Raw genomic sequence first — 26,961 nt, 5'->3', positions numbered from 1 at the left:
CAGGGGCCCTGTTCTTGCGTGGTGTCAGCGGGGCTGGAGGGAGGAGCGTGTGCTCCCGGGGAGTCGACCAGTCTTGGGGTCCAGTGAGCGCCGCGAGCATGGGGGCCCTGGAGGTGACAGCAGGCAGGCAGAGTTCCCGCGGCACTGGAGGATAGAGGAGCTTTCAGAGAGGAGACCCTGGAGCCAAGTTTTGAAAGACACGTGCAGCATTCGGTGGCCAGATGGTCAGTGGGTGAGAGAAGGCGTTCTCGCCTCAGGCAGCAGCGTGAGCAAAGGCCAGGAGGGGGAACACACAAGCAGATTTAAGAAAATCTGAGCAGTTGGGTTGATTTATGAGTGGGAGTTGGACCTGGGTCTCTGATCTCGCTCCTCCTCCCATGGTGCTGGAGTGAGAGTGTGCTCGGGCCGCCTTCCTGGGTCCCAGCCCTCACTGGGCCCTGAAGGCAGACACTGGGCGGCAAGACCCCGAGCTGGGGGGAGGGAGGGAGATGGGTCCCCCGGGCACAAATGATTCTCACACCGTCATCGAGGTGCTGAGCCGCACTTTCCCATCCCCCGCCTGGTGCAGCGGGGGCTCTCCGCTTTCTGCCCTCCTGTATGTCGTAGGGAAACCCTTGGGAAGGTCCATGTCTACTTGGTCATGTCTCTCTCACAGCACAACCCACTGCAGTCCGCCCTGCACCCCCCACTGCCCCAAACAGCTCCCAGGGACCCTGGCACTCGGCAAGCACCCCCTCCCTGGGCCCCGCCTCCCCCACCGCCCTTTCTCCCCCGCCCCTGGCACCTCATTCCATTACGTGGCGATGCTCCCAGGGCCCTTTCCTGGCCCTCTTCTGTCCTCCTTCCACACGAGCCTCAGTGGCTGTGCATGTGCCAGGACTTCCCCACTCGCCTGACTCCGTATCCATCTGCCTCTTTGTTACTTCTCTACTTTGGATTCTCAAAAGCACCTAAAATCAGCAGGGCCAGGACCGATTCATGACGATCTCCTCTAAACCCGAGCCGCTGCCCCACGTCTCTCCACCTGGTCCAGCATATTCGAGCCAGGCCCCTGCAAGCCCTGCGTGGTCTTCCCGCATCTGGCCTCACCCCCCCATCAGCCCCACCCCCCTCCCCTGCACACCTCCACCCCCAGCCTTCTGCCTAAAACACCTCGCGATTTCCTGCACCCCTGGAATAGCTCCTCGCCATCACCTGTGTGGCCACCGCCTAGCTTCACCGAAGACCCAGGTCCCCTTCCCCAGTGTGCAGCGCCCCCTGGGCCCTCGCAGGTCCCCAGCCACGTGCCATCCTCTCTGCCTGGAGCCCCTACCCTCTCCTCCCCCCACCGCCCTGCTTTGTCGAGATTCAGCCTTCTGATGGTGCCGCCTGCATTGAGCCCCCTGTGGCCTGTAACACCCCATGAACCGTCCCCCACCCACTCAGTTCTGACCCCACAGTTACTCGGCGAGGCCCATGGGGCAGCGACACCTGTCTGCTCACCTGCTTCACTCCACACCAGTGTGATGGGTGAACACAGTGATAAGAGAGGAGAGCCTCTGGGTTGTGTCACTGGCGAGCTGTTAGGCCGTGACCTTGGCCCTGTGGGAGCTGCTGGGGTCCTGCCTCTGGGCCCGGTTCCCCACTGTTTCCCTGGCCGAGCTGAACTGCACCAGCCCAGGTGTGCCCAGCGCCCTGCAGGCTGATGGAGGGGCTCCAGCGGGAGAGGGCGCTGAAGGTGCGGTGGGTGCCCCGCTGTGGGCTACTCATTATTGGGTTTGTTTTCTAAGTCGCAACTTCGCACCCATGTGGTTCTGAAAATAACCTCAAGGGGCTCTTCTCTAGAGATCTTGTTTAAAAACCCAGTATTAGAGGGGTGCCTGGGTGGCTCAGTCGGTTAAGTGGCCGACTTTGGCTCAGGTCGTGATCTCACGGACCATGAGTGAGAGCCCCGCGTCAGCCTGGAGCTGCTTCGGATTCTGTGCCTCCCTCTCTCTCTCTGCCCCTCCCTTGATCACATTGTCTCTCTATGTCTCTCAAAAATTAATAAAATGTTAAATTTTTTAAACCCAGTATTGGAGACACCAGTGAGGAAAAAAACCCTGTCAACGGCACGTAACGATCAGGGAAGGCATTGGCAACGCGGGTGTTTATCTTCTCTGTTATTTTCCAAATGTTTCATATCGTGATGATACCACTCACGAGATGGGAAGAGCCAAAAAAAAAACCCCATCTTTAAAAAAAAACCATTTATTTCTCCCTGCTTTGGAATGGTGCTTTCGATATGATGCTATGGAATCTTAATTTCCTATTTGTGGTTATCGGTTTGCCACCGTTTCTTGGAATTGCAGCCGTGATTCCAGGGCACGTGGGTCATTTCAAAATCACAGTGTCCTTTGTCCTCTGCGACTGTCCCCTGGATGTTTCGCCTCTGAGGCCCATTCAGGCAGGGCGCCCGGCTGTGTCTGCGGCTAGCCACAGGCCTTGCCCTTCCTCACTCTTACTGGGGTCCTTTGACATCACCGTGCGTTCTGGAGAGGAGCGCGGGGCCCAGAAATTGGAGGTGACCCTGTGGACACTGCAGGACCCTCGCCAGGCTCCCCGATCAGGTGGCGGCCGACACTGCGTGAAAGGAAAGCGAAATGCGCAGAGAGGCCTTGAAGTGGAAAGCGATCGAAGGGGAGCAGACCATCTGGGAGGAATGGCTGCTCCCTGAACTTTCAGGTTTTCTCCTAAATCCCAGCCAGCTGGAGGGGAGACGAGAAGCGGGACAGAGCTGGCTAGCCGCGCCCCTCCTGCCCCACCGGCACTGCTCCCAGCTCTTTGGGGATGCCCATGCGTAGCCAGGACTGTGGGGAGGACCCTGGAGGCCTGGGGCTGTGGGGCCATCGCTTAGGATGCAGAAGGCGCCTGGGACAAAGCTTAGCAGGGCCCCACAGGCGCGCAAAGCCGGAGATGGGCTCCTCAGGTGCGATCCAGGGCCCACAGTGTCAGCCTCGCCTGGGAACCTGCGAGAATGCAGCATCCTGGGCCCTGCTGAACCTGACTGTGCATTTTAACAAGTGCTTCTGTGATGGGTGGGCACCACCAAGTTCCGGAAACACGGGGCCGGAGGACAGGGCAGCGGTGGCGCACGACTCGGGAGGGGAACGTGGCCCGTGGACAGAGGGAGGCCCTACACCCCAGCAGCGCTCGGGGTGGGGGCCCCCAGAACAGAGCCATTTGCCAACGTCCACAGTGACGTGAGGACAGGAGTCGAGGCACAAGTGGAGGTCGCTGGGATGCCCGAGCTCGCTTTTCTTTTCATATGAGGTTTTCCCATTTCATTTTCTAGTAACTCATTTTTATTGTATTTTATTTTAAAAAATTGGTCCAAGGTGGATTGAAGATTGAGGGGGAAGTTGGGAAGCAGGGCGGAGAGACTGCCAGTTCACACCGCGAGTGGTTGGTGTTTCAGAACATGGAAGCCAGCCTGGGCACAGCAAGAGAGGGGCCGGCTTTGAGGATGGCACCGGCAAGACCACCGGGGACGGAGAACATTCTGGAAGGGCTGTGCTGGAGAGGCCCTGGGGCTCCCGTCACAGCAGAGGGAAGGCCTGGCGGAACCCCCAGGTGTGATGACCTGACCCGCGGTGGCCACAGTGGGCCCTGGAAGTAAGCGGGTGGGCACTGGGTGGCCTCCTGAGGACACGGGGCACCCTCGAACCCTCAGAGCCTCTCTGCTTCCGTCACTTACTGGCATCCGTCTCTTCTCTCAGGAAAGTGCCAGTACCCAGCCGCAGCAGGATTCTGGAGGCCGTGGGTCAGTGGGGGCGGTGGCTGGGTGACAGCGCAGTCACACCCCACACAGCTGTTCACACATCTGCTGGCAGTTCCGAGACACAGAGCTGGACGGTCCACAGCCCCACGTGCCTGTGAGACATCACCATGCAGATGTGGCATGGATTCCTGGGCGGCCAGCCAGGGACTGTGCAGGACACGGTGGAAACACTCCAGATACGGGAACCAATGAACCTATAGTCCTGCCACTAGCCAGGCCCCAGGGCCGGAGCGAGCGTGCTCTGCCGTCAGTGACGTCACACGCGTCCCTTCAGGTCAGCCGCTCCGGGAGTGGTCACAGACACCGCACAGCAGGGCTTTCCTCCTGTTGGAGGGCCAGGGTTAACATTTACCTGCACACCACTAAACCTGGGCAGGTCACTAGTTTGTTTCCACGTCTGTAAGATGGGCATGATGCTAATGGTGGTGGCGGTGGCGGCTACTTTAGTAGGGCTACAGGTTTGAACGGGTGCACACAGACCCCAAACCATGAGGACTTGGACAGTTGAAGAGTTCTTTCTCTTGCACTTGAAAGTCTGAGCCGGTACCGAGGTTCCTGCCACCCTTCCCTGGGGCTCATTCTGCTCACTGGGCACCAGCCATGGCATCGGCGCACCGTGAGCTTCTGCTCTGACTCTCCTTGTCCCCGCTTTGGCTCTTCCCATCTCGTGAGTGGTATCATCACGATATGAAACATTTGGAAAATAACAGAGAAGATAAACACCCGCGTTGCCAATGCCTTCCCTGATCGTTACGTGCCGTTGACAGGGTTTTTTCTCTCTGGTGTCTCCAATACTGGGTTTAAAAATTTTTTTTAACATTTTATTAATTTTTGAGAGACATAGAGAGACAATGTGATCAAGGGAGGGGCAGAGAGAGAGAGGGAGACACAGAATCCGAAGCAGCTCCAGGCTGACGCGGGGCTCTCACTCATGGTCCGTGAGATCACAACCTGAGCCGAAGTCGGCTGCTTAACCGACTGAGCCACCCAGGCGCCCCTCTAATACTGGGTTTTTAAACGAGATCTCTAGAGAAGAGCCCCTTGAGGTTATTTTCAGAACCACATGGGTGCGAAGTTGCAACTTAGAAAACAAACCCAATAATGAGTAGCCCACAGCGGGGCACCCACCGCACCTTCAGCGCCCTCTCCCGCTGGAGCCCCTCCATCAGCCTGCAGGGCTCTGGGCACACCTGGGCCGGTGCAGTTCAGCTCGGCCAGGAAAACAGTGGGGAACCGGGCCCAGAGGCAGGACCCCGGCAGCTCCCACAGGGCCAAGAGCTTTTGCATCTGGAGCTGCAGTGACGCCCGAGGAGAAGGAAGGCACGCATGGAGGTGGGAAGGGGCCACCTTCCGAACCTTCTGTACCAGAAATCAGAAGGCGGGGACTTTGTTTATACGTAGAAACACCTCGGGGAAGTGCTTTCGTTTAGTTAAGAAGAGTGACACGGCTAATAGGAATCCCCTGGCCCCAAATCAGAAAATAGAAGGAAGCAAAAAGAAGGTCCTGGATTTAATGTATTCTCATTATCCAGGGTTAGTTACCGTTGGCCTTTTGGTACAGAGTCTGCCAAATAATCTTTTATGCGTACCGGTGTATAATTTTTAAATCAAACTGTGCTCAGCCTTTTGTCATATACCATTTGCACACAACGGAACATCTTTTTAGACCATGTGGGTCGGCGTCCCTGCTCTGTGTCTGACTTGTTAGCTCCGTGGCGCTTGACTGGTCTCACTAGCGTCCATGCCTCAGTTTCCCCATCGACAGCGCGGAGATAACGCTGCCCGTCTAACGGGGTTGTGGGAAGGCTCCCACGGGGCGCGGAGTTACTTTGCACGGTTGTTCTCAAGGGGAAAGTCCTTCTGTTCAGGCCCCTGCTCGCTGCCAGCCCAGCTCGCTCTTTCTCACTTGGGCTTTGGGGTCCTTTCCTTTCCAGGATCGAGAAGGGAGATGGGCTCGAGGAGGAAGACCTTCACTTGGACTGTCGCCACGAGAGACGCCCTGCCCGTAAGTGACCTGGTCAGCAGGAGCTTGGGCTACAGATCAGGGGGCTGTCCACGGAGAGGGGACCCCAGAGATGAGCCAGGCCCACCGCCCCCTGCATTCCTGCTTGCTCCCGCAGATGGGGAGACTGAGGCTCGGCACCTTGGCGTAGCAAGTCCTCTGCACGTGGCCCTCTCGGGATGGGGGTGGGCTGCTGGGGAAGCGGGAGGGACCCTGGGTGCCTAAGGGCAGGCAGGCGACAGTCACAGCTCAAGCCCAGGCTGGGTTGGCTGGGCTCGAACCAGCCATGTCAGGGAGGTGACAGTGGGCGAGATTTGTTTGGGCCGCGGAGATGCCTGGAATGCTCTGTCATCACCTAGCTCACTGTGGGGGATGCCATGGACAGGATCTAAGGCACCCATGAGGGAAACAAATGTCTGAGCCAGAAAGCAGAGGGAGGTGAAAGGAGAGAAAGGGCCTTGTTCCGGGTGGAAAAAGAAAGAGCCAACGTGAGATGGACGTTGAAGGGCAGCATCTCAGCTCAGCCTGCGAACGCCCACCTCTCCCCACCCCTGCCTTTTATGCCCCATCTTGTATGCTTGCTGACCCCCAGCCCCTGCAGCTGGCAGTACTAGCCACATTTTGCAGATGAGGAAATTAAGACTCAGAGAGGTGGAGTAGCTGGCTCAAGGTCATACAGCTTGGCTGCAGACGCCATCGGTGCCTGCCCGCATCTCTCGGGGCTTTTAGGAGGCTTCCAGCTGCTGTAGCTGCATCTCTGGGGCAGTGCCAGGGGAGCTCCCTCCTCCCACAGTGGGCTCGCTCCAGGCCTGTGTCTGGCCTGGTCCCCTGCACGGTTCCAGACCCATGTAGTGGGCTTCGCAGCCCTCCCGGGCCTGGCCGCCTTGCTTCTGTCCACCCAGTCTCCCAGTGCCTCCTCGGCATCACCCACACCCCGGTCCCGAACTCACCGTCTGCTCAGGGGAGACCCGAACCTAGATAGTGGAGACTTACACTCAGGTCTGTCTGACCTCAAATCCCTTGATCCGGGGAACTGAAGGAGAAATGGCTCAGCCTGGAGGGAGGGAAGGGCCTGGGAGGTGAAGAGGAGAGGTCTGGTCTTCCCTCTGAGACAGGAGGCTCCCAAAGGACGCGCTGGCCAGGGAGGGGGCAGAGCGCCAGTGACCAGCTTGAGGAACGAGGGGTAGTGCGGTGGTGGGCCCTGGGCTCACATGCTGAGATTGCAGGCCTGGTGTCTCTTCTGGGGCGGAGGGCTTCCTGGAGGAAGGGGTCAGGAGCCAGGGCATGGAGGGAGCTGGGGAGGGCCCCCCTCAGGGATAACAGAGGGGTGCAGATATCCCTCTGTGGGGCTCAGGAAGCACAGTAGTAGTAGGGATGAAGGCTGAGAACCCTGGCCATGTGCAAGCACCACCGGCTCCTGCTTAGGCCTGGCCCTCCCTGTGCTCCCTGCAGAATAAGTAGGAAACTCCGGGTGGAAAGAAGCCATGGGGCTTGTCTTGGGGCAGGAAAGGCCAAACCCTGAAGCCCCAGGATGAAAAAGAGAGTGGAGGGGACCCAGTTTGGCTCTAAGAGTAAGCCCCAGAATCAAGAATGAGGACACCCAGGGTAGGAGGAGCTACGGAAGCCCTCCACCCCCAGCCCTGCTCCCATGGCCCTCACCCCTGCCCTGGCACCCACTTCATCTCCCAAGTGGTGTTTTCCTCACGAGAGAAGCATCACCACGTGCAATCACTAAATCCATCTTTCATTCCCTCAAAGACACAGCCGTGAGCAAGAGCAGACGGAGGCCCCCACCTCATGGGGCTCACCGTCTAGGGGGAGAGAGAAAGTTAGAAGGGACTCAGGGACCAACAAGATGGTCTCAGGTGCAGACCAGGGCTCAGAAGGAGCAGGGGAGCCTGATGAATGAGGAGCCAGCCAGGGGAAGGCCCTTCCAGGCAGAGCCTCGCAGGTGCAGTGCCCCGGGTGCAGCAAGAGCCAGGACTAGAGGCCAGTGTGGCCGCATCCGGGACAGCAGTGGGGGGAGATGATGGCGCCTGACCTTTGGCAATGAAGACAAAACTCTCTGGTGGAGGAATTGTCAGACTATCTTCATTTGGGTTCTCCCCGAAGCAGATCCAAGAGATCGGGGTTCTGCAGTGAGATCCCACAAAACACCAGTAGGAGCGGGAGAGGCAGGCGTCAGGAAAGGACTCATCATGGAGGGGACCACCCTGAGCCCCTCTGGGGGACGCGGGCGGCCAGCGCGTGGCACGCATATCTGAGCGATCTCGACACAACACGACAGCAGCTCTCAGGTGTCGGGGCTGCTGGAGGTGGGGCGCGCATGCATTCCCCTGGGGCGGGTGGGGGAGCCTTGGTGCACTTGGGGGTCAGTGGCCTGCCCCGCCGCGGGGGTGCCCACGGCATCAGCTTGTGTGATGGGAGGCGAGGGGCAGGGCAGTCGGGGGCAAAGTTTGCCCCAGCAATCAAGGGCCTGCTGTCCCCGACTGGCAGGTGTGGGGAGGAAGGTTGGCGCAGCCATGGGTGCGGTCTGGGTGGAGTTGAAGGGTCTCGCAGGGTGGGAAGGGGGGTGGTAGCTGAAGCCGATGAGGTCCTCTAGGGAACACGCCTGGGGTGGGGAGAGATGGCGAAGCAGCCAGATCCTGACGCCCTGGGGGTCACAGAGGAGCCATGGAAGGCGGTGGGGAAGGGACTTGGGAGGGTTGTCAGCAGCCCTGGGAGGTTTGCCAAATCCCTGCTCCTCAGATCCTCCGGCACCTCCTCCAGGGGCGTTTTCATCAGGGAGCCCAGCTGGCCGACGGCTGTCTGTCCCTGGGGCCAGCAGAGGCACTGGGGACTCCAGTAAAACCGGGCAGGAAAAGATCCCATCAGCTGTCAGAGGGGGACTTGGCTTCAGTCACTTTATCCTCTGGTGGGTGCTGCTGTGTCCCCATGAAGGTCACATATTCATTCACTTATTCAGCGCATCTTTAGTAGGAAAGATGCTTCTCTGGCCCGGGCCCATGCTGGGCTCTGGAACATGGGGGTGAGTGAGGTTCATTCCTCGACTGGGGAGCTCCCCAGCGAGGTGGCACTGTGTGGCCAGAGCTGACGTGGGCTCAGTGCGGGCGCTGGGTCAGCAGGGGGGTGGCACATCCTCCAGCTCAGGGTGGGGGCGAGGTGCAGGCCACGGAGGGGACACTCGGCCAGGAGTGGCCCAACTTGGTAGAAGCCTACAGCTCTACCGGGTCCTGGGCCAGATTACAAAAATGGCCGACAAGAAGAACTCGGTCCCACCAGGTCTGCTGATACTCTCTTACCTTGGTGTATGTTTTGAAAACTTGACATCTACCCACTTATTTGATCCAAAACGCTATCCCATTTTACAGGCAGGGCAAGTGAGGCCCAGCATTGGCAGAGCTGGGATTTGCACCCAGCCTGTCTGGGTCCAATGAGCTGCCACAGGTCAGGGGGTGGCTCCCGGGCTGGGCACACCCGGCTACAGACGCCGGGCAGGGTGCGGAGAGGCGGGGCCCAGCTGCATGTGGACTTGGTCCTGGAAGACCTCGAGGGCTAGAAAGGCCGCCTGGTCAGGCCGTCTGGGGGAACGACGCTGTCTCCAGAACACAGCCTCTTAGCTGCTAGTGGGGTTTTGGCCAAGAAAATATTTTGGAAATGCCTGGTCGAGTTTTGCAATATTTCTGCATCGAACAGCTGCTCGGATTTCGTGGCGGGCTGGCTTTCGGGCAGGAGGAACGGGGGAGGAGGGGTGTCAGTGAGCCCACGTTATTAAAGGCTTACTGTTTGCAGGTCTCTGCTCAGCACTTCACAGCCCTGGGAACGGGGGTGATGGCTCTCCCTGTGGGTGTGGACAAAGTGAGGAGCTGAAAGACACCGGACTTGCTGGGATCTCGATCCCCTTGGGGGGTAAAACCCGGCCCGGGGGTCATCTTCCCTCTTCCCCTGGGTACAGAGCCATCCCTGCTCCGGCCCCCAAACTTCCAGCCTCCCCTCCCTCGTTCTGCCCCAGCCCCCTGGCCTCTCTCTTTCTAGAACATACAAACCATCCCCTCACGGGGCCTTTGCACTTGCCACTCTCTCTGCCTGGAATGCTCGCCCTCTAAATCATTGCATGGCTCCCTTTGTCTCACCTTGACAGGTCAGCCAGAAGACCAACTCCTTGGAGAAGCTTCCCCTGACCACACCAGCTTCCTTGGGGGCCCTCATAGTACCCTGTTTTCTGGTCTTCATTGTGCCTGTCCCTCTCTGAACTTATCTTTTAATGTTTAAGCGCTTGTTTTTTGTTTGGTTGTCCCTTCCAACCAGGTTCCAGGGAACAGCCCCCACCCCCAATCTCGTTCTGCTCCCATCAGCATTCTGAGAGCCTCGAACAGTGCGTTGCATACAGCAGGTGCTCATTGCGGCTCCAGGTTTCTCCCACCATCTCCCACCCAAGCTGCCGCTTTTCCATAAACCACTCCATGAACTTTTGGTGATTTTAACTGCTCCGGAAGTCGCCCTTTTTTTCTTGGGCAACTGTGATATGGATTCCGCCACACTTTCTTTTTCCTGAGGAAAGCATTTGCTTTTGAAACCTGCCTTTGGGGCTTTGCAGTGCCACCAGCTAGCTCAGGAGCACATCAGATGTGACATTTGATGGGGGTGACGTTGCCATATGGTCCAGGTGTCTGCATCTTCCTTTCAGGGGCAACTGGGGTTTGCGGCTGATTGCAGCTGTCAAGTTCAATGCCCGAGACAAGCTTTTGATTTTGCCAGGTGTGTCTGTAAGGCCGGGCCGGGCTGGGCAAAAGGCTGTCACTTGCCGGGTGCAGAGGTGGCTTCTGGGGATTTCATCTCTATGGGTCTCTGCCGCTGCTGCCCTCAAAATAGCAGAGGGAATTTCAGTGAAGACTTTCCTGGGTCCTGAGCTGCTTGGCATTTTTATTAGATCAAAATCAAATCCAATAGAGTACCGCTCAAGTCTGCTTCCTTTATTAAAATGGAAACAGACAATATTTCTGAAATAAATACCAACGCCAAGTTGCTGGGCACCAGACGGGTGTTCAGCTGGGAGACATCCGAGACCGCGGCACTGGGGGCTGAGAGATCCAGGCCGGCATTAACTTCAGAATCACCGGCGGGGTGGGGGGGTGCTCCTTAAAATGCATATCGCTGGACCCCATCTCTGAGTTTCTGGTTCAAGAAGGCTGGGCGGGGCCTGGGAGTCTGCATTCCCAGCGGGTCCAGAGTGATGTTGCTTCTTGCTGCTCTGGGGGCCAGATTCTGAGCAGCCCTCGGCCTGGAGCCAACATCCATCCCTCTGAGGCTGCGGCCAGGAGCGAGTACGCATTTTTGTCGCTTGCTTGGGCTCTTCACTGGCTTCTGGATGGAAACGGCCGCTTCTAGGACCAGTCCCTCCCCAGTCCATCCTCCTAAGATGCAGTGTTGATCCTGTCTCCCCGGCCCTGGCCCCTCCTAGCTCCCCTGGTGGGTGTCAGCACTGTGCCAACGCCTCCGGCATATTCCCAGGGAGGCTTTCTTGGCTTTCTTGCCCCCACCCTGTCCCATCCCCACTTCGTTTCTCAGCCATCCATCCCTCTCAGAATCCTTCTTGGCTAATGGTCTCTCCACTAGGATGGAGATTTCACAAGAACGGGGTCTTGTCACCACATCTGGGTGCCCAGCCCAGAGCTGGCCACCCAGTACTTGCTCTGGTGAGAATTTCCATTTTACGGAGTTCTGAGCAACAAAATCATTCGTCCTGAGTCACAAAGCTGGGCGACTTGCTGTGCCTTTGTTTCTCTCCCATGGCTGTTTCTGCCCAGGGCAATGTCCCTCCAGGGGCACCTGATCCTTAGAAACACTGGGGGCTTGTTGTTAAAATACAGCAGTCCCTGGAGAGTCCATTTCCTTGGTTTGGCACAGGGCCGAGGAATCCACATCAGGTGAGTGTTTCCGCCCTGTTCCCCTGAGGGGGTGCTGCCGGGCCTCTTACCCACTGGCACCCAGCCACTCTGGCGACCCCCAACCTCCACACCTGACCCCACCAGCCACGGACGCCCTACTTTCCAGCCACACAGACCTCCTTGCTCGCCACCAACATCGCCGGGCGCTTCACACCTCCCAGAAACCTCATTTACCTGCCAAGAACCTATTTCACACTCTGTTCCTTCTGCCTGAAAAGACCTGCTCCCTTCCTCCGCTTGGCGGAAAGCAAACCCTACCAGCGGAATTGTGAGCTTCACGTTGCTTTCAAATGCCTGGCTCAAATGTCTGGGCCTGCCAGCCAGCCAGAGAGGGTCAGGTTCATCTCTGCATTTTCCTGCCCTGAGGCTCAGGGATTTTATGGTAGGTACAAGCTCAGCCTTTGGAGGCTGCCTGGGTTGAAATCCAGCAGGGAGACTTTGGATAAATGACTTAGCGTGTCTGGGCCTCACTTTCCTCACCTGTAAAATGGGCATAGTAATGGCATCTCACCTTCAGAAGATTCAGTGGGCCAGCGTACGTGAGGCACCGTGAATGGGTCCTGCCACGCTGTAAGAGCCGTAGACGTCTGTGCCCCTGTCATTTCCTCAGGTGTGTGGTTGTCTCCCTCACTGGCACTGGCGGATGTCTCTCTCAAGTCTCAGATCCAGCATCCCCCATGCTGGAGGCTGACACACAGCAGGTGCCCAACATATGTTTCATAAGAGAATGAAAGAGTCAGTGGTCCTGGGAGAGGTGGCAGGTTAAGTGGATTCAACCTGATCCCAAGTGTGGAAAACAGGTGAAGAGAGTGTGATGGCCCAAGAAACATGGGGTCTATGGGGTCTCCAGAAGATGGACTCCAGGGGCCCCTGGGTGGCTCAGTTCGTTAAGCCTCCCACTCTTGATTTCAGCTCAGGTCATGATCTCACTGTGGGTTCCAGCTCTGCAACAGGCTCTGCACTGACAGCACAGAGCCTGCTTGGGATTCTCTCCCTCCCTCTCTCTCTGCCCCTCTCCCACTCTGTCTCTCAAAATAAATAAATAAGCAAAGAAAAAATACCTTTATATATTTTTTAAAAAAGGAGGTGGACTCCATGAGCACAACGATGCAGCTCCCATTTCATCTCCCATGACAGGCTGGCTGCCCCAAGGTAGACAAAGCCCAGCCTCCCATTCACACGGATCTCACACCTGCTCTTCATCCCAGATCTGCATTATCAACCCTGTCCCTGGAATTGGGCTAGGTGCTGGGGACACAGCAATGAGGAACGGCAGAGCCTGTCTGTGTCCTCAAGTCACCTAGAGCCTAGGTGGGGGAACTGGGAGAAATCAAGTAAATGGGTATCACCAAATATGCCAGGGTCTCTGACGTGCCCTCAGGGTACAGCTTTATGGAGCAGGGTTGGCTTGGAGAGGCAGCCATAGGCCCCTCGCCAAGGTGGTGACATTTTAGGAATCAAAAAAGATGATGGTGTCACTAGTTGTAGGGTCCCCAAAGCCAGACACCTCCGTGCCAACCTGGATTCAGTTCTCCATCCTTCCATCTCTTTCTAGAGGAAAGAGTTCGAGGTTAGGTGCTGGGTGGGACCATGAGTCTTGAAGAGAGGCTTTCAGCACCGTGGAGAGTGCACGGGGGGGGGGGGGGCTAGCCTTGGTAGGGTGCGGGCAGGGAGGGGGAAGTGTTGGCGTTCATCTGTTTCTTCCCGGCTGGGCTGGGCTGCTGTGGGGTCAGAAACACCAATCGCAGCTACTTGTCCATCATCATCAATTCCTTTACCAGCTTCAGAGTGCCTTGGACACGTTACATCCCCTGTAAGTGCCCCCCTTTCCCCTTCGACACACTTGTGGTGGCCCTGGCATTCTTGGCTGTAAAGGGCCCTTCCAACTCAATGAATCCATTTCAGAACAGAGGATGTGATTGCACACAATTCAGCAGAGCTAAGAGCTGATCCCCTGGGATCTAGGTGCCTTGAGGGAGTTCGTGACAACGATTTTCCGCTGAACGATGGAGAAGTTTGGGACTGAAGAGATAGGACATCAAATATGTTCATGTTCATCTGGGCCAAATACTTGGCTAAGCCTGGGAGCTTCCAAGGGAATTTAAAACACGGTACTTGCTTTCAACCCCCTGAGTGGCACCTTGGACAGATCTCCACGGGGCCTTGGCTCCCTTGTCTCTGAAGAGAAGCGGTTGAAGCCAGCCCCCTCTCTAGTACTGGTATTTTGTCTGAAGTCAGATGATGAAGGACTTCAGCAGTGGGGCCTGCTGGGCCTGCGGACCCCATTTGTAACCCACACCCACTGCAGGTTCAGAGAGGAGAAGGCACTTGTCAAAAGTCACACAGCTTGGGGGAAAAAAGCTGACACGGTTGTAAGCAGTGGAACCTGGATTTGAACAATAAAATGTTTATTTATTTTGAGAGAGAGAGCCTACACACGAATGGGGGAGGGGCGGAGGGAAGGGAAGAGAGAGAATCTTAAGCAAGCTCCACGCTCAGTGCGGAGCCTGACATGGAGCTCAGCCTCACAGCCAGTGATATCGTGACCTGAGCCGCCCTGTCACCCAATGGATTTGAACCTTTGACCATCAGACCACAAGTATGGGTTTTCCCCCTAAACGCTGTGTCCAAAAAAAGGAGAGACTGACCATAGAGCTTCTCATAATGTACAGAATCTCAGAATAGGAAGGGCAGGCAAAGCTCTTTCTCCAAGCTTAAGAGTCACTCCATCCTCCTCCTGCATGGTTTCTTCCTTTGTTGTAAAAAGTCAGCTGAGGACCAGCCCTGTGCCTGGCCAGGTGGTGGGGGCCAAAGGCTCCAGGGTGAAAGCAGCCCTGTCCCCACCTGCACTGAGTCCCCAGGTCAGCTGGGGAGACCCTCATTAATGCAGGGTGACAAGCCCAAGGAGGGAGGAGAGATCTGCCGCGTGCTGTGGGGTCACGGCGGGGGGAGTGGGGCCTGTGCGTGTCCGCTCATGGAATTCTTCCAGAGAGGGAGGCTTCCAGAGTGGGGCACTCGGTAGCCAGAGACCCGCAGGGAAGGGCACTGGGCCAAGGGACCAGAATGTGTAAAGCCACGGAACAAAGTCCTGGAACAAAGATGCAGGCGGGGAATAGAGGGCAGAAATGGCCCTGTGCACGGCGCCTGAGTCCAGCCTGTGGTTTCGAAAGCCTCCCTTGTCATTACTGAAAGCCAGCAGATTTTATTGTGAAATTCGGATTTTCATTGTCTCTAAACTCTTTGGAAAAGGCGAGTCCCCCCATTCTCCCTGGCAACAGTCGGCCAGAGCTGAAGAGGGGCTCCTTCTGGCTGTTTCACCCATTTGTGTCATCTGAGTGGACCGAGTAGACATTTTGAGGTGGGATTCTCTGAGGGACAGCCTAGGGTGCTTCCCCCCCAATGGCTGGTGACTAGTCCAAAAGTAAAGGGACCGAGAGAAGGGAAGAGAAGGTCTGGCATTGGGGGGATCTCCGCAGGCACGGGGAGGCCAGAGCTCCCTGCTCTACATGGTAAATGCCTCTGGGCCCCCAGCCCCTCCCGGGACGAAAAAGAGGGGAGGAGGGCCCCAGTCCTCAGTGACCTGGCCTCTGGATCCAGGGGACAAGGAGCCTGATTTTAACTCAAGGAAGGGCAGGGATCATGGCCTTCCTTTCTCCTTCGGAACGCACGATCACTTGCTCTGTGTTCCAACAAATTCTCCGAGATTCTGCCTGTTGGCCACGGTAAGAGCCGCCACGCTCACTTTTAAATATTCATTTAGAAAAACAATCAAACCTTTCGGCACATCAAATATTTGCTTCTAGATTTTTTTTTTTTTAAATCCAAACACCTCTAATCTTGGCAGCATTCGCTTCCAAAGAATGCAACTATTTCGGCGACTGGGGCCAAAACAAATGTTTTTCCTGAGGCCAAACGGTTCCAGAATGTTTGCCAAATGTTTCGCACCCTTTTTAAAATACAGTAAAATTAGCAAAGCACTAGCATTAAAGAATATTAAAAAAAAGAGTCAAAGCAAAAAAAGAAAAAAAAAAGGACCCACAACCACCCTGCACCCCCTTATGGGCACAACTCTCCTCACATTTGTCTGTTGCCTTCCGGCCTTTGTTGTGAGGAAAACTCTCCCAATACAGCTTATTTGGGGGTACAGGAAGAGTAATGAGCTGTCTGTCTTTAGAGGTGTGCAAGCAGGAGCTTGGCTCCGGCAGGAATTCCCACCTCAGGGGGGCTTGCTTCCAAGGGCCCGTCTGCCCCTGAAGGATGACAAGTCCGTCTGAGTATCCATGAGCGCTCCGAATGGACAGAACACGGATCAAACGTCTTTAATTCGAAAGTTTGATTCCATCCGGCCCTGCCATTAGCTGTGAATCGTGAGACAGCTGCTCAACCTTGCTGAGCCTCAGTTCCCTCCTCTGTAAAATGGGTGGGAGCCACCTCACAGGGTAGGGAGGCTGGAACCAAGTAGGGTATAGACGGGGAAGGCTTGGTTGGCCCCCCGGCCCATCTGCCAAGTCGGTCTCTCCTCCCTGTTCCCCTCGCTCTGCCTGTCCCGGTTCTCAGCTCACGGCCCGATAGGGGCAAGGCCGCAAGTGCTGGTCGGGGTGGGGTGCTCCAGGACAAGCGAGGCACCCGAGGGCGGCCGAGAGGGGTCAGGGGCCTCCTGCGGGGAGGCGAGACGGGCACTGGGCCTAGGGGGTTCGATGCACGGTGGGTATGAGGACATCTTGGCAGGCGGTGGGGTGGGGATGGAGATGCGTCTGGGGGGTTGGAAGACCTTCAGGAGGCACTTGCCCCGGAAGGCAGGGGGCGGGCGGCCGGGAATCCAGGGAAACCCAGGAGTAAGCGTGTGGGACTGGGTTGAGCCCTCAGGCCTTCGGCCAGCCTGGGTCACTGGGAGCAGTGGGCAGTGGGGGCGCCTCGGCCCAGGAAGCGGCTCACAGTTACTTGGGGTGCCCCCATGCCCTCGCCCTCAGCACGCGATTCCCCAAGGCTTATCCCCCGAACCCTCCCATACAGAGTAGCTCAGGGAGGCCTGACGGGGCGGCGGACACACGGGTAGGTGCAGAGGTGGTTACAGGATGTCTGGGCAGGCGGGGACGGGGCGGGGGGATGGAGTGTTGGCGGATGGGTGCACAGTGGCGAGTGAGCGGATGCAGCGTTGGCAGGGGGGAGGCGGCCGAGCAAGCCGGGCAGCGCAGGGAGGGTGAGCGGGAGGATGCGGGGTCTTGGGCTGCAGGTGGATGCGGACATGGGCAGTAGGGCTGCCGGTGCATCATGGGGGTAGGGGAGGGTGTGATGGGGGTGCCGGTGTGTTGACAGGTGGGTGCAGGCCTGCTGTGGGTGGGTGGAGTGTGAGAGGAGGGTGCTGGCAGCGGGTGGTGGCAGACGTACGTCTAGGTGGGCGGGTGATGGGTGGGAGCAGTGTGCGAGTGGGTAGATGGCGAGCTGGAGAGCGAGATGGATGTGGGCGGCTGGATGGGTGGGCGGGAGTGTTAGAGGGCAGGTGGACGGGCTGGCACGGGCGGTGGGCAGTGGCCGTGGGGGTGGAGGGAGGCACCGTCTGCACTGACCACCCCGTCTCTCAGCAGGACACCACCCGCACATGGGAGATTCCTGGCCGCGGAGCTCCACTCACGAGATGCCAGAGCTGAACCGTCAGTGCTGGGTCCTGGGGCACTGGGTGTGACGGAGACCCAGCCTGGCCCCCAGACCTCAGGCTGTCGTTGGAACCGGCCCCCTGCCAGAGGACCACTGGTCCGGTGCCCCTGGAGACCTGGCCCGCGTGCTGTGAACTCAGCCAGCCTGTGTGGGAGACGCAGGCCTACCCCTCCCACTGCTGTCTGGGGCTCAGGGTCCTGTAAGGGGAGCCGGGGTGGCCCAAGGGAATGGGCAGGGCCCACACTGCGACTTTGGGACAGCAGCTCCTGACTCTTGCTGCTGTCACAGGCGGTGCCCTGTTTGGTGCAGCTGGGATGCCGGGAAAGTCAAGGCCATTGGCTCTGCAGCTGGGATGCCAGGAAAGTCAAGGTCATCGGCTCTGCATCTGGGATGCCAGGAAAGTCAAGGTCATTGGCCACTGAGAGCCGGACAGGAAGTTCAGAGGGGCTGGGCCGTGGGGAGCCCTGCACAAGGCAGGGAGCGGGTGGGGCCTCCTGGCGCTGGGTCCGCGGGGGGGGTCACACAGCAGGCACATGGCAGGGCCACAATAAATGCTTGTTGAACCTGTTTTCTTGCTGTGTGTGGAGGCCAGTTGCTCCCTGGGCTGTGGCTGCCCCCCACGGCCCCCCCCCCATCAGGTCTTCCGGGAACCTGAAGGTGAGACAGCCTGAGTGTGCTGGGGTCAGGGCCACACACTGAGGTTCGGGAAGGAGGGAACCCAGCATGGAGGCTGGGTCTAGGGGGTTGGGTCAGGGTGGATTCCAGAGGGTGGGCAAGGTGGGGGTGGGCCAGGCAGGTGGGAAGTTCGGGAGACAGGCCCTCAAGTCCAGGCCCTAAGCTGCCCAGACCCCATGGGGACCTTTCCCCTGTGTCTGGAGCTACCTTTAGGGCTCAGGTGCCTGAGAAAACATCCATATTATAAAGAGGCGGGAACCTGGGGTCACAGAGATGACATAACTTGCCTGAGATCACAGAGGTAGCAAATGGCAGAATTGAGATCTGAACCAGAGCCTCGTCCCTTTCCAGGATTTCTAGAGCTTTCCCCCAAGTAAAGAATGTTCTTCACTCTTCCATCCACCTATTGCTCATTCATCATCCATACATTATCCATCATCTGTCCATCCTTCCTTCAGTCCATCCAACCATCCATCCATCCATCCATCATCTGTCCATCCTTCCTTCAGTCCATCCAACCAACCATCCATCCATCCATCCATCATCTGTCCATCCTTCTCATCATCTGTCCATCCATCCATCCATCCAACCATCCATCCATCCATCATCTGTTCATCCTTCCATCATCATCCATCTATCAGTTGTCATCCTTCCTTGTACTAGACATTCTTCCACCTTCCTTTCGTGTAGGACCCATATTTACTATTTAACTCTTCTCGTATCCATCTATCCAATGATACAGTTCACTGTGCCCCTACGATGTGTCACACTGCAGCAGGCACCTGAGGTGGGATATTGAGCCATCCAGAGTGTCTGTCCTCACAGGTGGGCATGACAGCTAACTAGACAGATGGTTATCGTACAGGGGTGCTGTGTGGCCCAGCTCTGGGGTCAGGCAGCCTGGGTTAAAAAAATTTTTTTAATGTTTTTGAGAGAGAGCACAAGTGGGGAAGGGGCAGACACACACACACACACACAGAATCTGAAGCAGGCTCCAGGCTCTGAGCTGTCAGCACAGAGCCCGATGCAGGGCTCAAACTCGTAACAGCAAGTTGGTGACCTAGATTGAAGTCAGACACTTAACCAACTGAGCCACCCAGGTGCCCCCAGGCAGCCTGGCTTTAGATTCCAGCTCCTCCACTTGAGACCTTAAACAAGTGACCTAACCTCTCTGTGCCTCCTCCCCATGGGCACATGGGGATAATCATTATACCTACCTCTTACAGCTGGCTGTCCTGAGGGTTAAATGAGCTAATATATGTGAAGCACTTAGACCAGAGCCAGGCATATAGCGAGTGCTTTGTTAGTGTTCTTGATGAGGGAAAGCCAGGAGCTGTGGGACCCCCAAAGGCAGCACCTGCTGGAGGAGGGAGGAGGAAGTGGAGGTTAGGAGGGCCCCCTTGGGAAAAAGGTCATCTAGATTCAGGTAGGCAAGAGCGTGGAGAGAAGAAAGTTGGAATGTTACTACAACAGTCTAGACAGCAGGTGTGGAGAGAAGGGAGAGCCATGGGGGGCGGGGGGTGAGGAGGAAGGGGAGCCAAGCCAGAGGGACACAGAGCCTCCTTAGGAAGCTGGGACTTTGTCCTGGGGTTGTGCCCAGCTGTGAGTTCTAGGTGGGGCTCTGCTGCTGCTCTGGGTAGAGAGCGGATGTGGAAGGCACCGTACCCACCTTATCCTAGGATGCTCGAAGGGCAGGAAGAGGGACGTCTGGCTTGCACAGTAGCCCCGGAGGATGGGACCACGGGGGCAGATTCGGGAACTAGTTAGGAGGGAAACGTCAAGAGATTGCTGTGGGAGGGGGTAAGGTTGGCAATGTCTCTCCGATTTGGGGCTTGGTCAGGGGCAGATTCAGATATCTTGAGTCTCAGATGCCGAGGTGTGTGTTCACTCATTCGTGCGTGCACCGACTAGTCACATGAGTGATTCATTAACCCATTTTCCATTCATTTGGCAAATATTGCAGACCTACTGTGTGGGGCTCTCAGGAGACAGCTCTAGGAGGGAGACCAGGGTCCACTTACACAGGTCTTGAACATCAGGGCAAGGAGTTTGGGCTTTGGCCTCTGGGCAAGAAGAAGCCACTGTAGATGGGGATCTGGGCACCCGGGGCACCCGGCATCTTGGGGCCCTTTCTTCTCACCCAGGTCCTTCTGTAATTGGCGGCTGGACCACAGAAGCCCAGGAGATGATTTTAGTTGACACGTGGGCAAAATTTTAATCTATTTTAATAGTCGTGTTCATGTAAATGTGTATTAGGAAAAAAATGTGTAACGGGCACGTCGGTGTCACGGTTTCACAGACGCTGTTGCTTAGGATGAAACCAAAATAGGCATTTAAGTAAAAAAAGACAGAGTTGGCTTGAAGAAAAATACTCAATAAATAATCGTGCAAGTAGTTTGTGATGATGGTGTGCGGACGGCTCGAGTGAAGGCCTTCACGGGGCCACTCAGGCTTCATGTCCTCCGGTCTGTCTGGGCACCTGCTGGGCAGGAGGTGAGCGCTAGCTGTCTTTCAGTCCCGCGGAGCCTGCAGCAAGGCGGCTGCTGGTTAGATACAAGGAAGCACTTCCAGGCAGGCCAAATGCGTGGTCCCAGCGCATCCCTACTGAGAGTTACTGGGAGGGTTGTGTTCACATAGGGAGCAAATGCCACCTTTTGCCTGAATCTGGGGTGGGGGGTGGGGCGGAACACCGGGTTTGAAGGCAGGAGGTGCCCGGATGAGCACATAGAGGTCTGCCCAAGGTGCCTGCAGTGCTGTATCCACGTCCGCTGGGCTCCTGTGCACACCCGACTTTGACATCTTACAAGCTGGAGTTTGTATGAGCACCTGTGCTAAGTGCGTTTGCTCGGCCCCACTGGTGCCCGTGACCGCCGGCCCCGAGGCGCGTGCTCATGCTGGGCACGTCTGGCCGCGGACCTGCGTCGCACACGCTCAGTGCCCTGCAGCGGGGCTCTGCCCTCTTGTCTGCTATGCCTCCCCCCTCCCCAGGTGCAGAGGGCCCTAGCTGAGGGCTAACGCAAAGGCCCAGGCCTCAGGGAGTCGCTGGGCTGACGTCAGCTTTGGCTGGTGGCTCTGAAAGCTGTTATCCCGAAGCCAGCTCTTCCTGGCCACACGCTTGTCTCCCTCGGGGGCATTCGTTCCCAGCAGCCAGGCCTGAGGACAAGTCGCCCGGAGGCTCATCCCCTTGGAGGAAGTGAAGACCAGAAAGTACCAGGAGCTGTGGAGGTAGTTCAAATCCTGAGCCCACCCCTGACCGTGGTGGGCTGCCTTCATCCGGGAACTACTTCCTGAGTGGCCTGTGTGTGCCAGGCATGACTGGCGCTGCCATGGTGAGTCCCGCAGACCTGCTGTTCACCCTCGTGGAGTTGACCTTCCAGCGAGGAGACAGATTAATCGAATAATTCTAACAACAAAACCATCACCTCTGAGTGAGAGGAATAATATGGAAGCACCCCAGGGAAGGCCTGGAGCCAAGAGGGTGGGCCTCTTGGGAAGGGCCATTACAGCAGGGACTGAAGGAAGCCGCCAGGGAGTTTGGGCAGAAGCCACAGCATGTGCAAAAGCCCTGGGGTGGAGAGGAATGTTGGGTGCGGCATGATGATAGGACACAGCACTTGGAGCTTAGGGTGAGGGTACACGATCTGCTGCTGAGCAGTTGGTCATTGGGGGTCAGAGCCTTTGGGGCCTGTGGGTCATGGCACAAAGTGTGGCCATAGGGAGCTGCTGGCAGGAGGCTTTTTAGAGGAGGACATGGTCAGCTCAGCATTTGGGCAGGTTCCTTGTGGTTGTGCGTGGGGAAGGCCTGGGAGATGGCGTGCAAGGCAGGGGCCAGGTGACCAGACTGTAGCAGGGCCTGGCGGGTGATGGCGGGGGCTTAGGCTGCGGTGGCACGGGGGACGAAGTAAGTAGACATAGATAGGGTGGCCTGGGGACGGGTGAGGGCATGAGGGACACCTGGGCTGAGCTGGCTTTTCTCTGAGGCTCCTGTTGGGGCTTTGACCCTGTGCAGGCAGGGACACTGTGGGCCACTCGGGGCAGCGGCGGGAATCAGGAACAGGTGTCCTCTGAGGGGATGAACTAGTAAAGCTCCTGACCTCAAACCACGGGAGAACGAGCCTGGGGCCCACGGCTTGGGGGGTGGGGTGGGGGCTGGAGTTCAGCTCCACTCACCCGTCACTCCAGGGCTGTGGGCAGTGAACAAACCGCACCACTGCACCGGGGGACCATCCCGCCGCAGGAGTGAGGACAAACTCAGCCCAGCCGGGGACCATCAGTCATGAGGAAAAACCAATCTCCTCCGTGTGGGGATTTACTGCATGGACAGACAGGAAATCCCGGCGCGGGACCTCTGTCCTGTCCCCAGCGCAGCCCAGCCCGCCAGAGCCGGGTAATTGCTTTTTGGACCACATTTCATCATGGACCGACACCGTCTGAGCCTCTGCCTTGAGGGAGGCCTGTGGCTGGGCCAATGCCAGAGGCCAGGCCGGGGAGGACAGACGGGCCGGGATTCCGGGGGAGCAGGAAGGGGGCTCTGGTGCAGGAGATGGGCCACCACACAGGCTCCCATCCTAGGACCCTCCTGATGCCCCCGGAAACCTCCAGGCTGAGTGTGGGCGGTGTGGGGGGTGGGGAGAAGAGAGTGGGGGTGGAGAGAATGAACAGAGCAGGGGTGGGAGCCGGCTGGGAAGGAGGAGGAGGAGGAGGTTGTGGAGGAGGAGGAGAAGGGGGAGGTAGGGGAGGAGGAGAGGAGGAGGGGAGGGGGAGGAGGGCTAAGACACCCACCGGTGCTCTCAGGCCAGCGCCCCTCGTGCGCCGGCTAGCTGAGGCTGGGCGGCCCCCGGACGGTCTGGAGGGTCCGGTGGAGGTGGTGCTGGGCCGCTGTGTGAGGAGCCGGGCCGGTGCTGGGCGGCCTGGGAGTCCCGTCTCAGGCCAAAGGACACTCTCACTACGAAAGCCTCAGTCTGCACACCCGCACATGGGGTTGGCTGTGGGACTTGTGTCTTCCTTGCCAGGAGACGCTGTGGGGGCGCCCAGATCAGCTCCCTGAGGCGGGCACTGCCAGCACCCTGCTGTCTGGGTAGGAAGCCGAGGGAGGTTTGTGTCGGGGGGATAAATCACTCCCCTGGACTTGAACCTGCACTGTTCCTCATCTCCAGCACCTGGGACAAGGGCGCCCGCAGTGAAAGGTCTCAGTGATGAAACCAGGGGCACCAGGGGGCATCCAGCATGGTGGGGAGGGCTGAGCATGTATTGGAGCTACTGTTTTTGTGTTACTGTCACCAAACGTGACTGCCAGAGATCGGCCCTCGGGCAGCGGCTGTGAGTGGAGCAGCTGTCCTGAATGCCTCATGTCACACGGAGGAGCAGGGACACGCCCACAGAGCCCGCGGTCCACCCACAGCACACAGGGACAGGCGACCCATTGGACAGAGGCCACATCTGCCTCCCCCAGCCCTGGACCTGGGCCCGTTGCTGACTGGACCCCAGAGGCTTGGATTGCATGGCCCCAGGAGAACCTTCTGGACGCCCCACCCCTGCTGGGCCCCACGGCACTGTCACCTGCGCAGGCTCTGGGGCCTCGCAGGGCCGCCGTGGTGAGGGAAGCAGGCAGGGCCCAGCAGGCAGGGCCTGGCACGGAGGGGCTGTGGGGGTGTGGCGTCCTGCAGAGGGACCCAGGACATAGTGGCAAACTCTCCCAGGTGGGGGGCGGCTGCTCCCGGGGACCACGTGGGTCCTTCCAGGGTTGTGGCTCCAGGGCCAGAACTGCCCGAGACAAATTAACAGACAGAAGCAGGTCCTTCCCACTGCTGGACAGAGGAGGCAGGTCCCCAGGGGGACAGAAGCCTGCGGGGAGGGTCTTCCGGAGCCCAACTCTCTTGTTGGCTGCAGCCAAGAGCCGTGACCCACGCCCGGGTGTGGGCATGGCCCCGAGCCGACAGGGACAGCTTTGTGGTAACTTCTGCCCAGTGCTTACATGTGGAGTGGGGACCAGGAGAGGCGTCTGCTCTCCCACCAGGGCTGCAGGTGGGGACTGCCACTCGGGCACGCACAGGTCACTGGCTGACCCCTGCCTCTGTGCCCACGGAGGTCTGAGGGTCAAGGCATGATTCCCTCCCTCCTTGGGCCTCCCAGGGAGGAACCAGCTTGGGGGCATTCGGGGAGCCACAGGCTGGGGGGGACGGTGGCCTCCAGGGTGCCCAGGAAGGGAGGGGGGCACCAGAGTTCATCCTGAGGCGGGCAGGGAGCCAGGGTGGAGGGTGGGCTACGCAGGACTTGGAACCCGTTTGGCTCGCTTGGTATTTGCTTGGTTAAGCTGAGCCGACATTTAGAAGTTCGATTTTCACATTAAAAAAAAAGACAGAAAACACCTGGAGTTCTGTCTTCTCTTAAAATCCTTGAAGAGGTGGCATTTCCGGACCACTGGCGCTGAGCCGCAATTGCCCCTAGTAGGGGCCTGCGCTGCTCTGTTAACGGGGGCCTCCTGGGCCAGCTTTGCTCCCTGGCGTGAGAGCAGGGCGGGGGCCTCCCACCCCACGGGGTGCTGAAAGGGCTTGCCTGCCCACCGGTAGGGGGAGACTCTCCACCACGGGGTGGCTGGGCAGGGCAGAGCCCCTCTCCGGGCAGGTGCTCAGAGGGAAGCATGGCGGGGGGGGGGGGGGGGGGGGGGGGCCTAGTATAGAGGGGGGGGGGGGGTTCCCAGGGGCCCCCTACTTAGTACCAATGCACTCGCCCGGACACCCTGCCCGCAAGTGAGCCTTCTCCCTCCACCCCTCCCCAGGGCTGCTCTCTCCTGATGCCAAGGGCCACCAACCAAGAACCAAGATCACCTCTGAGGGAAGCAAGGGACCTGGAAACCATAGGAGGTGGCCCAGGAATCTGGCATTGGGGGGTGTGTGTAGGGGGCTTGGCTTTAAGGATCCACATGAGCCTCAGGGAAACCCCAGGGCCAAAGCCCCAGGGATTTCAGCCTGCTTCAGCTCTCCTGTGGCAGTCCCAGGACTTGTGCACCAATGGCTTTCAAAGCCGTGTGTCCTGGGTAAGTCACTCAACCTCTCTGTGCCTCGATTCTCTCATCTGCAAAAGGAGGACCGTGACAGTGCCTACCCCACGGGGTTATTACGTGGATTAAATGAGTTAGTGCCAGGCACAAAATGACCAGTACGTATACGTCTGTCCAGGATCACGGCCCCATTTGCAGGTGGTGGAAGGGGAGGTCCGGGGGGGACCTGCCCCGTTCCCTCTGTCTGACCCCAAATCCAGTATGTTGGACCATATTCTTAACAACATCTTTTATTGATTTTGCAAGAGAGAAAAATAGAGATTTATCTTAGAGTTAATGCCTGTACAGCGGGCCCCCCAAGCCACACGGTGCACACAATTACTATAAACATCAGCGGAGGTTCTAGGAGTGGGTGTGTGTGGTGCTCCAGCAAACTCCCCGACAGCCTGACAGGGGCCCCCAGCCTCAGGTGGGGATGGGAAGCTGTAACAGCCTTTAAAGGTACCTAAGTGCCGGCCTGATCAGCCATCCACCCGCAACTATCCCCAGCCCCGGCTCCCCTCTGGGAGCCCACAGGCCTCTGGGGCGCCCCCACATAGGGGTGGTGAGTGCGGAAGCCGCAGAAATGATGGATCCTCTCTGGGAGAAACCATTCCTTCTCTTCGCCCGGCCCCCTGCTCCAAATGAAAAGCGCATTTGCAGAGCTGCTCGGCAAAGCTCATGAAGCAAGTGCGGGCTGCCGGTTGCATAGGAACGGACTCGGAGTACAGCGGCGCGGCGGGCCGGGCTGGGCGCCAGCAAAACAGCGGATTAATATTTGGAACGAGAAATTACCCACCACTGGGAAACCAATTAGGTCCCTGATCCGAGCTTGTTACATAGATGGAAATAGATGCGCTCGGAGCCCCGCTCGGCTGGGGGTGCAAGGCACGTTTCCAACTTGCGGGGAAGCTGCCGGCAGCGGCGGGGAAGGGGTGGGGGAGACAAGCACCGCCCTGCCCGCAGGCAAGGGCACCCGGCAGGGGTGAGACTCGGGGTGGCGAGTGAGAGAAGCCCCTGGTGAGAGCGCAGGGATGCGGCCGCCCTCCTCTAAAGTTCAAGGTGGCTTCCGGGGTGCGAGGGTAGGTGTGTGGCCCCGGTCCTCGGGCTGCCCTGCGTCCAGAGCCCTCTAGGGTGTGAGGCTGTCCCCCTGGCAGGTGCTGCGGGGCCTGGCTGCATGGGGGGCGGGCACAGCTCCCTTCCTCTCCTCAGTGAGACACAGGTCCCTGGGGACTGTCTTCCTTGCCTGGGATGAGCGAGGGGGGTGTTGCACCCCTGGCTGGACACTGGGGACTGGGGAACTGCCCCACCTCCCAGCCAGCTCCGCCAGGCCCCGGATGAGGCAGGGGTGTGGGGGGAGGAGAGCTGTTGGCACCTCGGCGTGGGTGCAGCTCAAGGTGCTGTTGGCTGAGGCCTGACCCGGGGCCGGGGCAGCCACACTGCGCACTGGGTAGTAGTCCTCCCTGGCAACCTCACCATCCGGGCTGAGCGGGGACAGGCGTCAGAGCGTGTGCGAGGGCACCGAGCTGGTGTCCTGGGAGGGAGCCCCAGGGCCGCGGGGCCGAGGAAGGCCACGGCCACACTTCTGCAGCAGGGCTCCCTCTTCCAGCCCCCGGAGTCCAGACTGCGGAGGGCTGAGGACGAGGGTGGGGGCGGGTGACAGAGCCCGGCGCTGGCCGGAGGGCCGGCTCTCCCTCCTTCGCAGTCAGCACCACCACCGTCGGGCCGTCTCCTTCTCGCTTATGCAGGTTTTGGGGCGCAGTGCTGTCAAGGGAGTACAGAGGGTGGGCCTCAGTCAGTGGGCGGCCCCTCGCTCCGGGGTGAAGTCCAAACTGTCCAGGTG

At 58.5% G+C, this 26,961-nt stretch overlaps 2 protein-coding genes across 7 annotated transcripts in view; one reads left to right on the top strand and one right to left on the bottom strand.

The window, feature by feature from the left end:
* GSG1L (GSG1 like) overlaps positions 1–17,972 on the top strand; it is a 138,837-nt gene extending 120,865 nt beyond the window's left edge. For 4 of the 5 annotated variants that reach the window (XM_029948253.1, XM_029948251.1, XM_029948255.1 and 1 more), the window contains 2 exons: positions 5,734–5,804; positions 17,332–17,972. In XM_029948253.1, coding sequence (XP_029804113.1) covers positions 5,734–5,804; positions 17,332–17,432 — 172 coding nt within the window. In that variant the 3' untranslated portion in view covers positions 17,433–17,972. The remainder of the gene's footprint in view (positions 1–5,733; positions 5,805–17,331) is intronic. The other variant, XM_029948252.1, reaches the window with a different exon arrangement.
* A 7,381-nt stretch (positions 17,973–25,353) lies between these two features.
* The window catches only part of KIAA0556 (KIAA0556 ortholog), a 184,340-nt gene continuing 182,732 nt past the window's right edge, over positions 25,354–26,961 (bottom strand). For both annotated transcript variants that reach the window (XM_029946662.1, XM_029946663.1), the window contains one exon: positions 25,354–26,882. In XM_029946662.1, coding sequence (XP_029802522.1) covers positions 26,824–26,882 — 59 coding nt within the window. In that variant the 3' untranslated portion in view covers positions 25,354–26,823. The remainder of the gene's footprint in view (positions 26,883–26,961) is intronic.

The sequence above is a fragment of the Suricata suricatta genome, chromosome 8, assembly GCF_006229205.1.
Source record: "Suricata suricatta isolate VVHF042 chromosome 8, meerkat_22Aug2017_6uvM2_HiC, whole genome shotgun sequence".
NCBI lineage: Eukaryota > Metazoa > Chordata > Mammalia > Carnivora > Herpestidae > Suricata > Suricata suricatta.
This window is presented reverse-complemented; position numbering and strand designations above follow the sequence as displayed.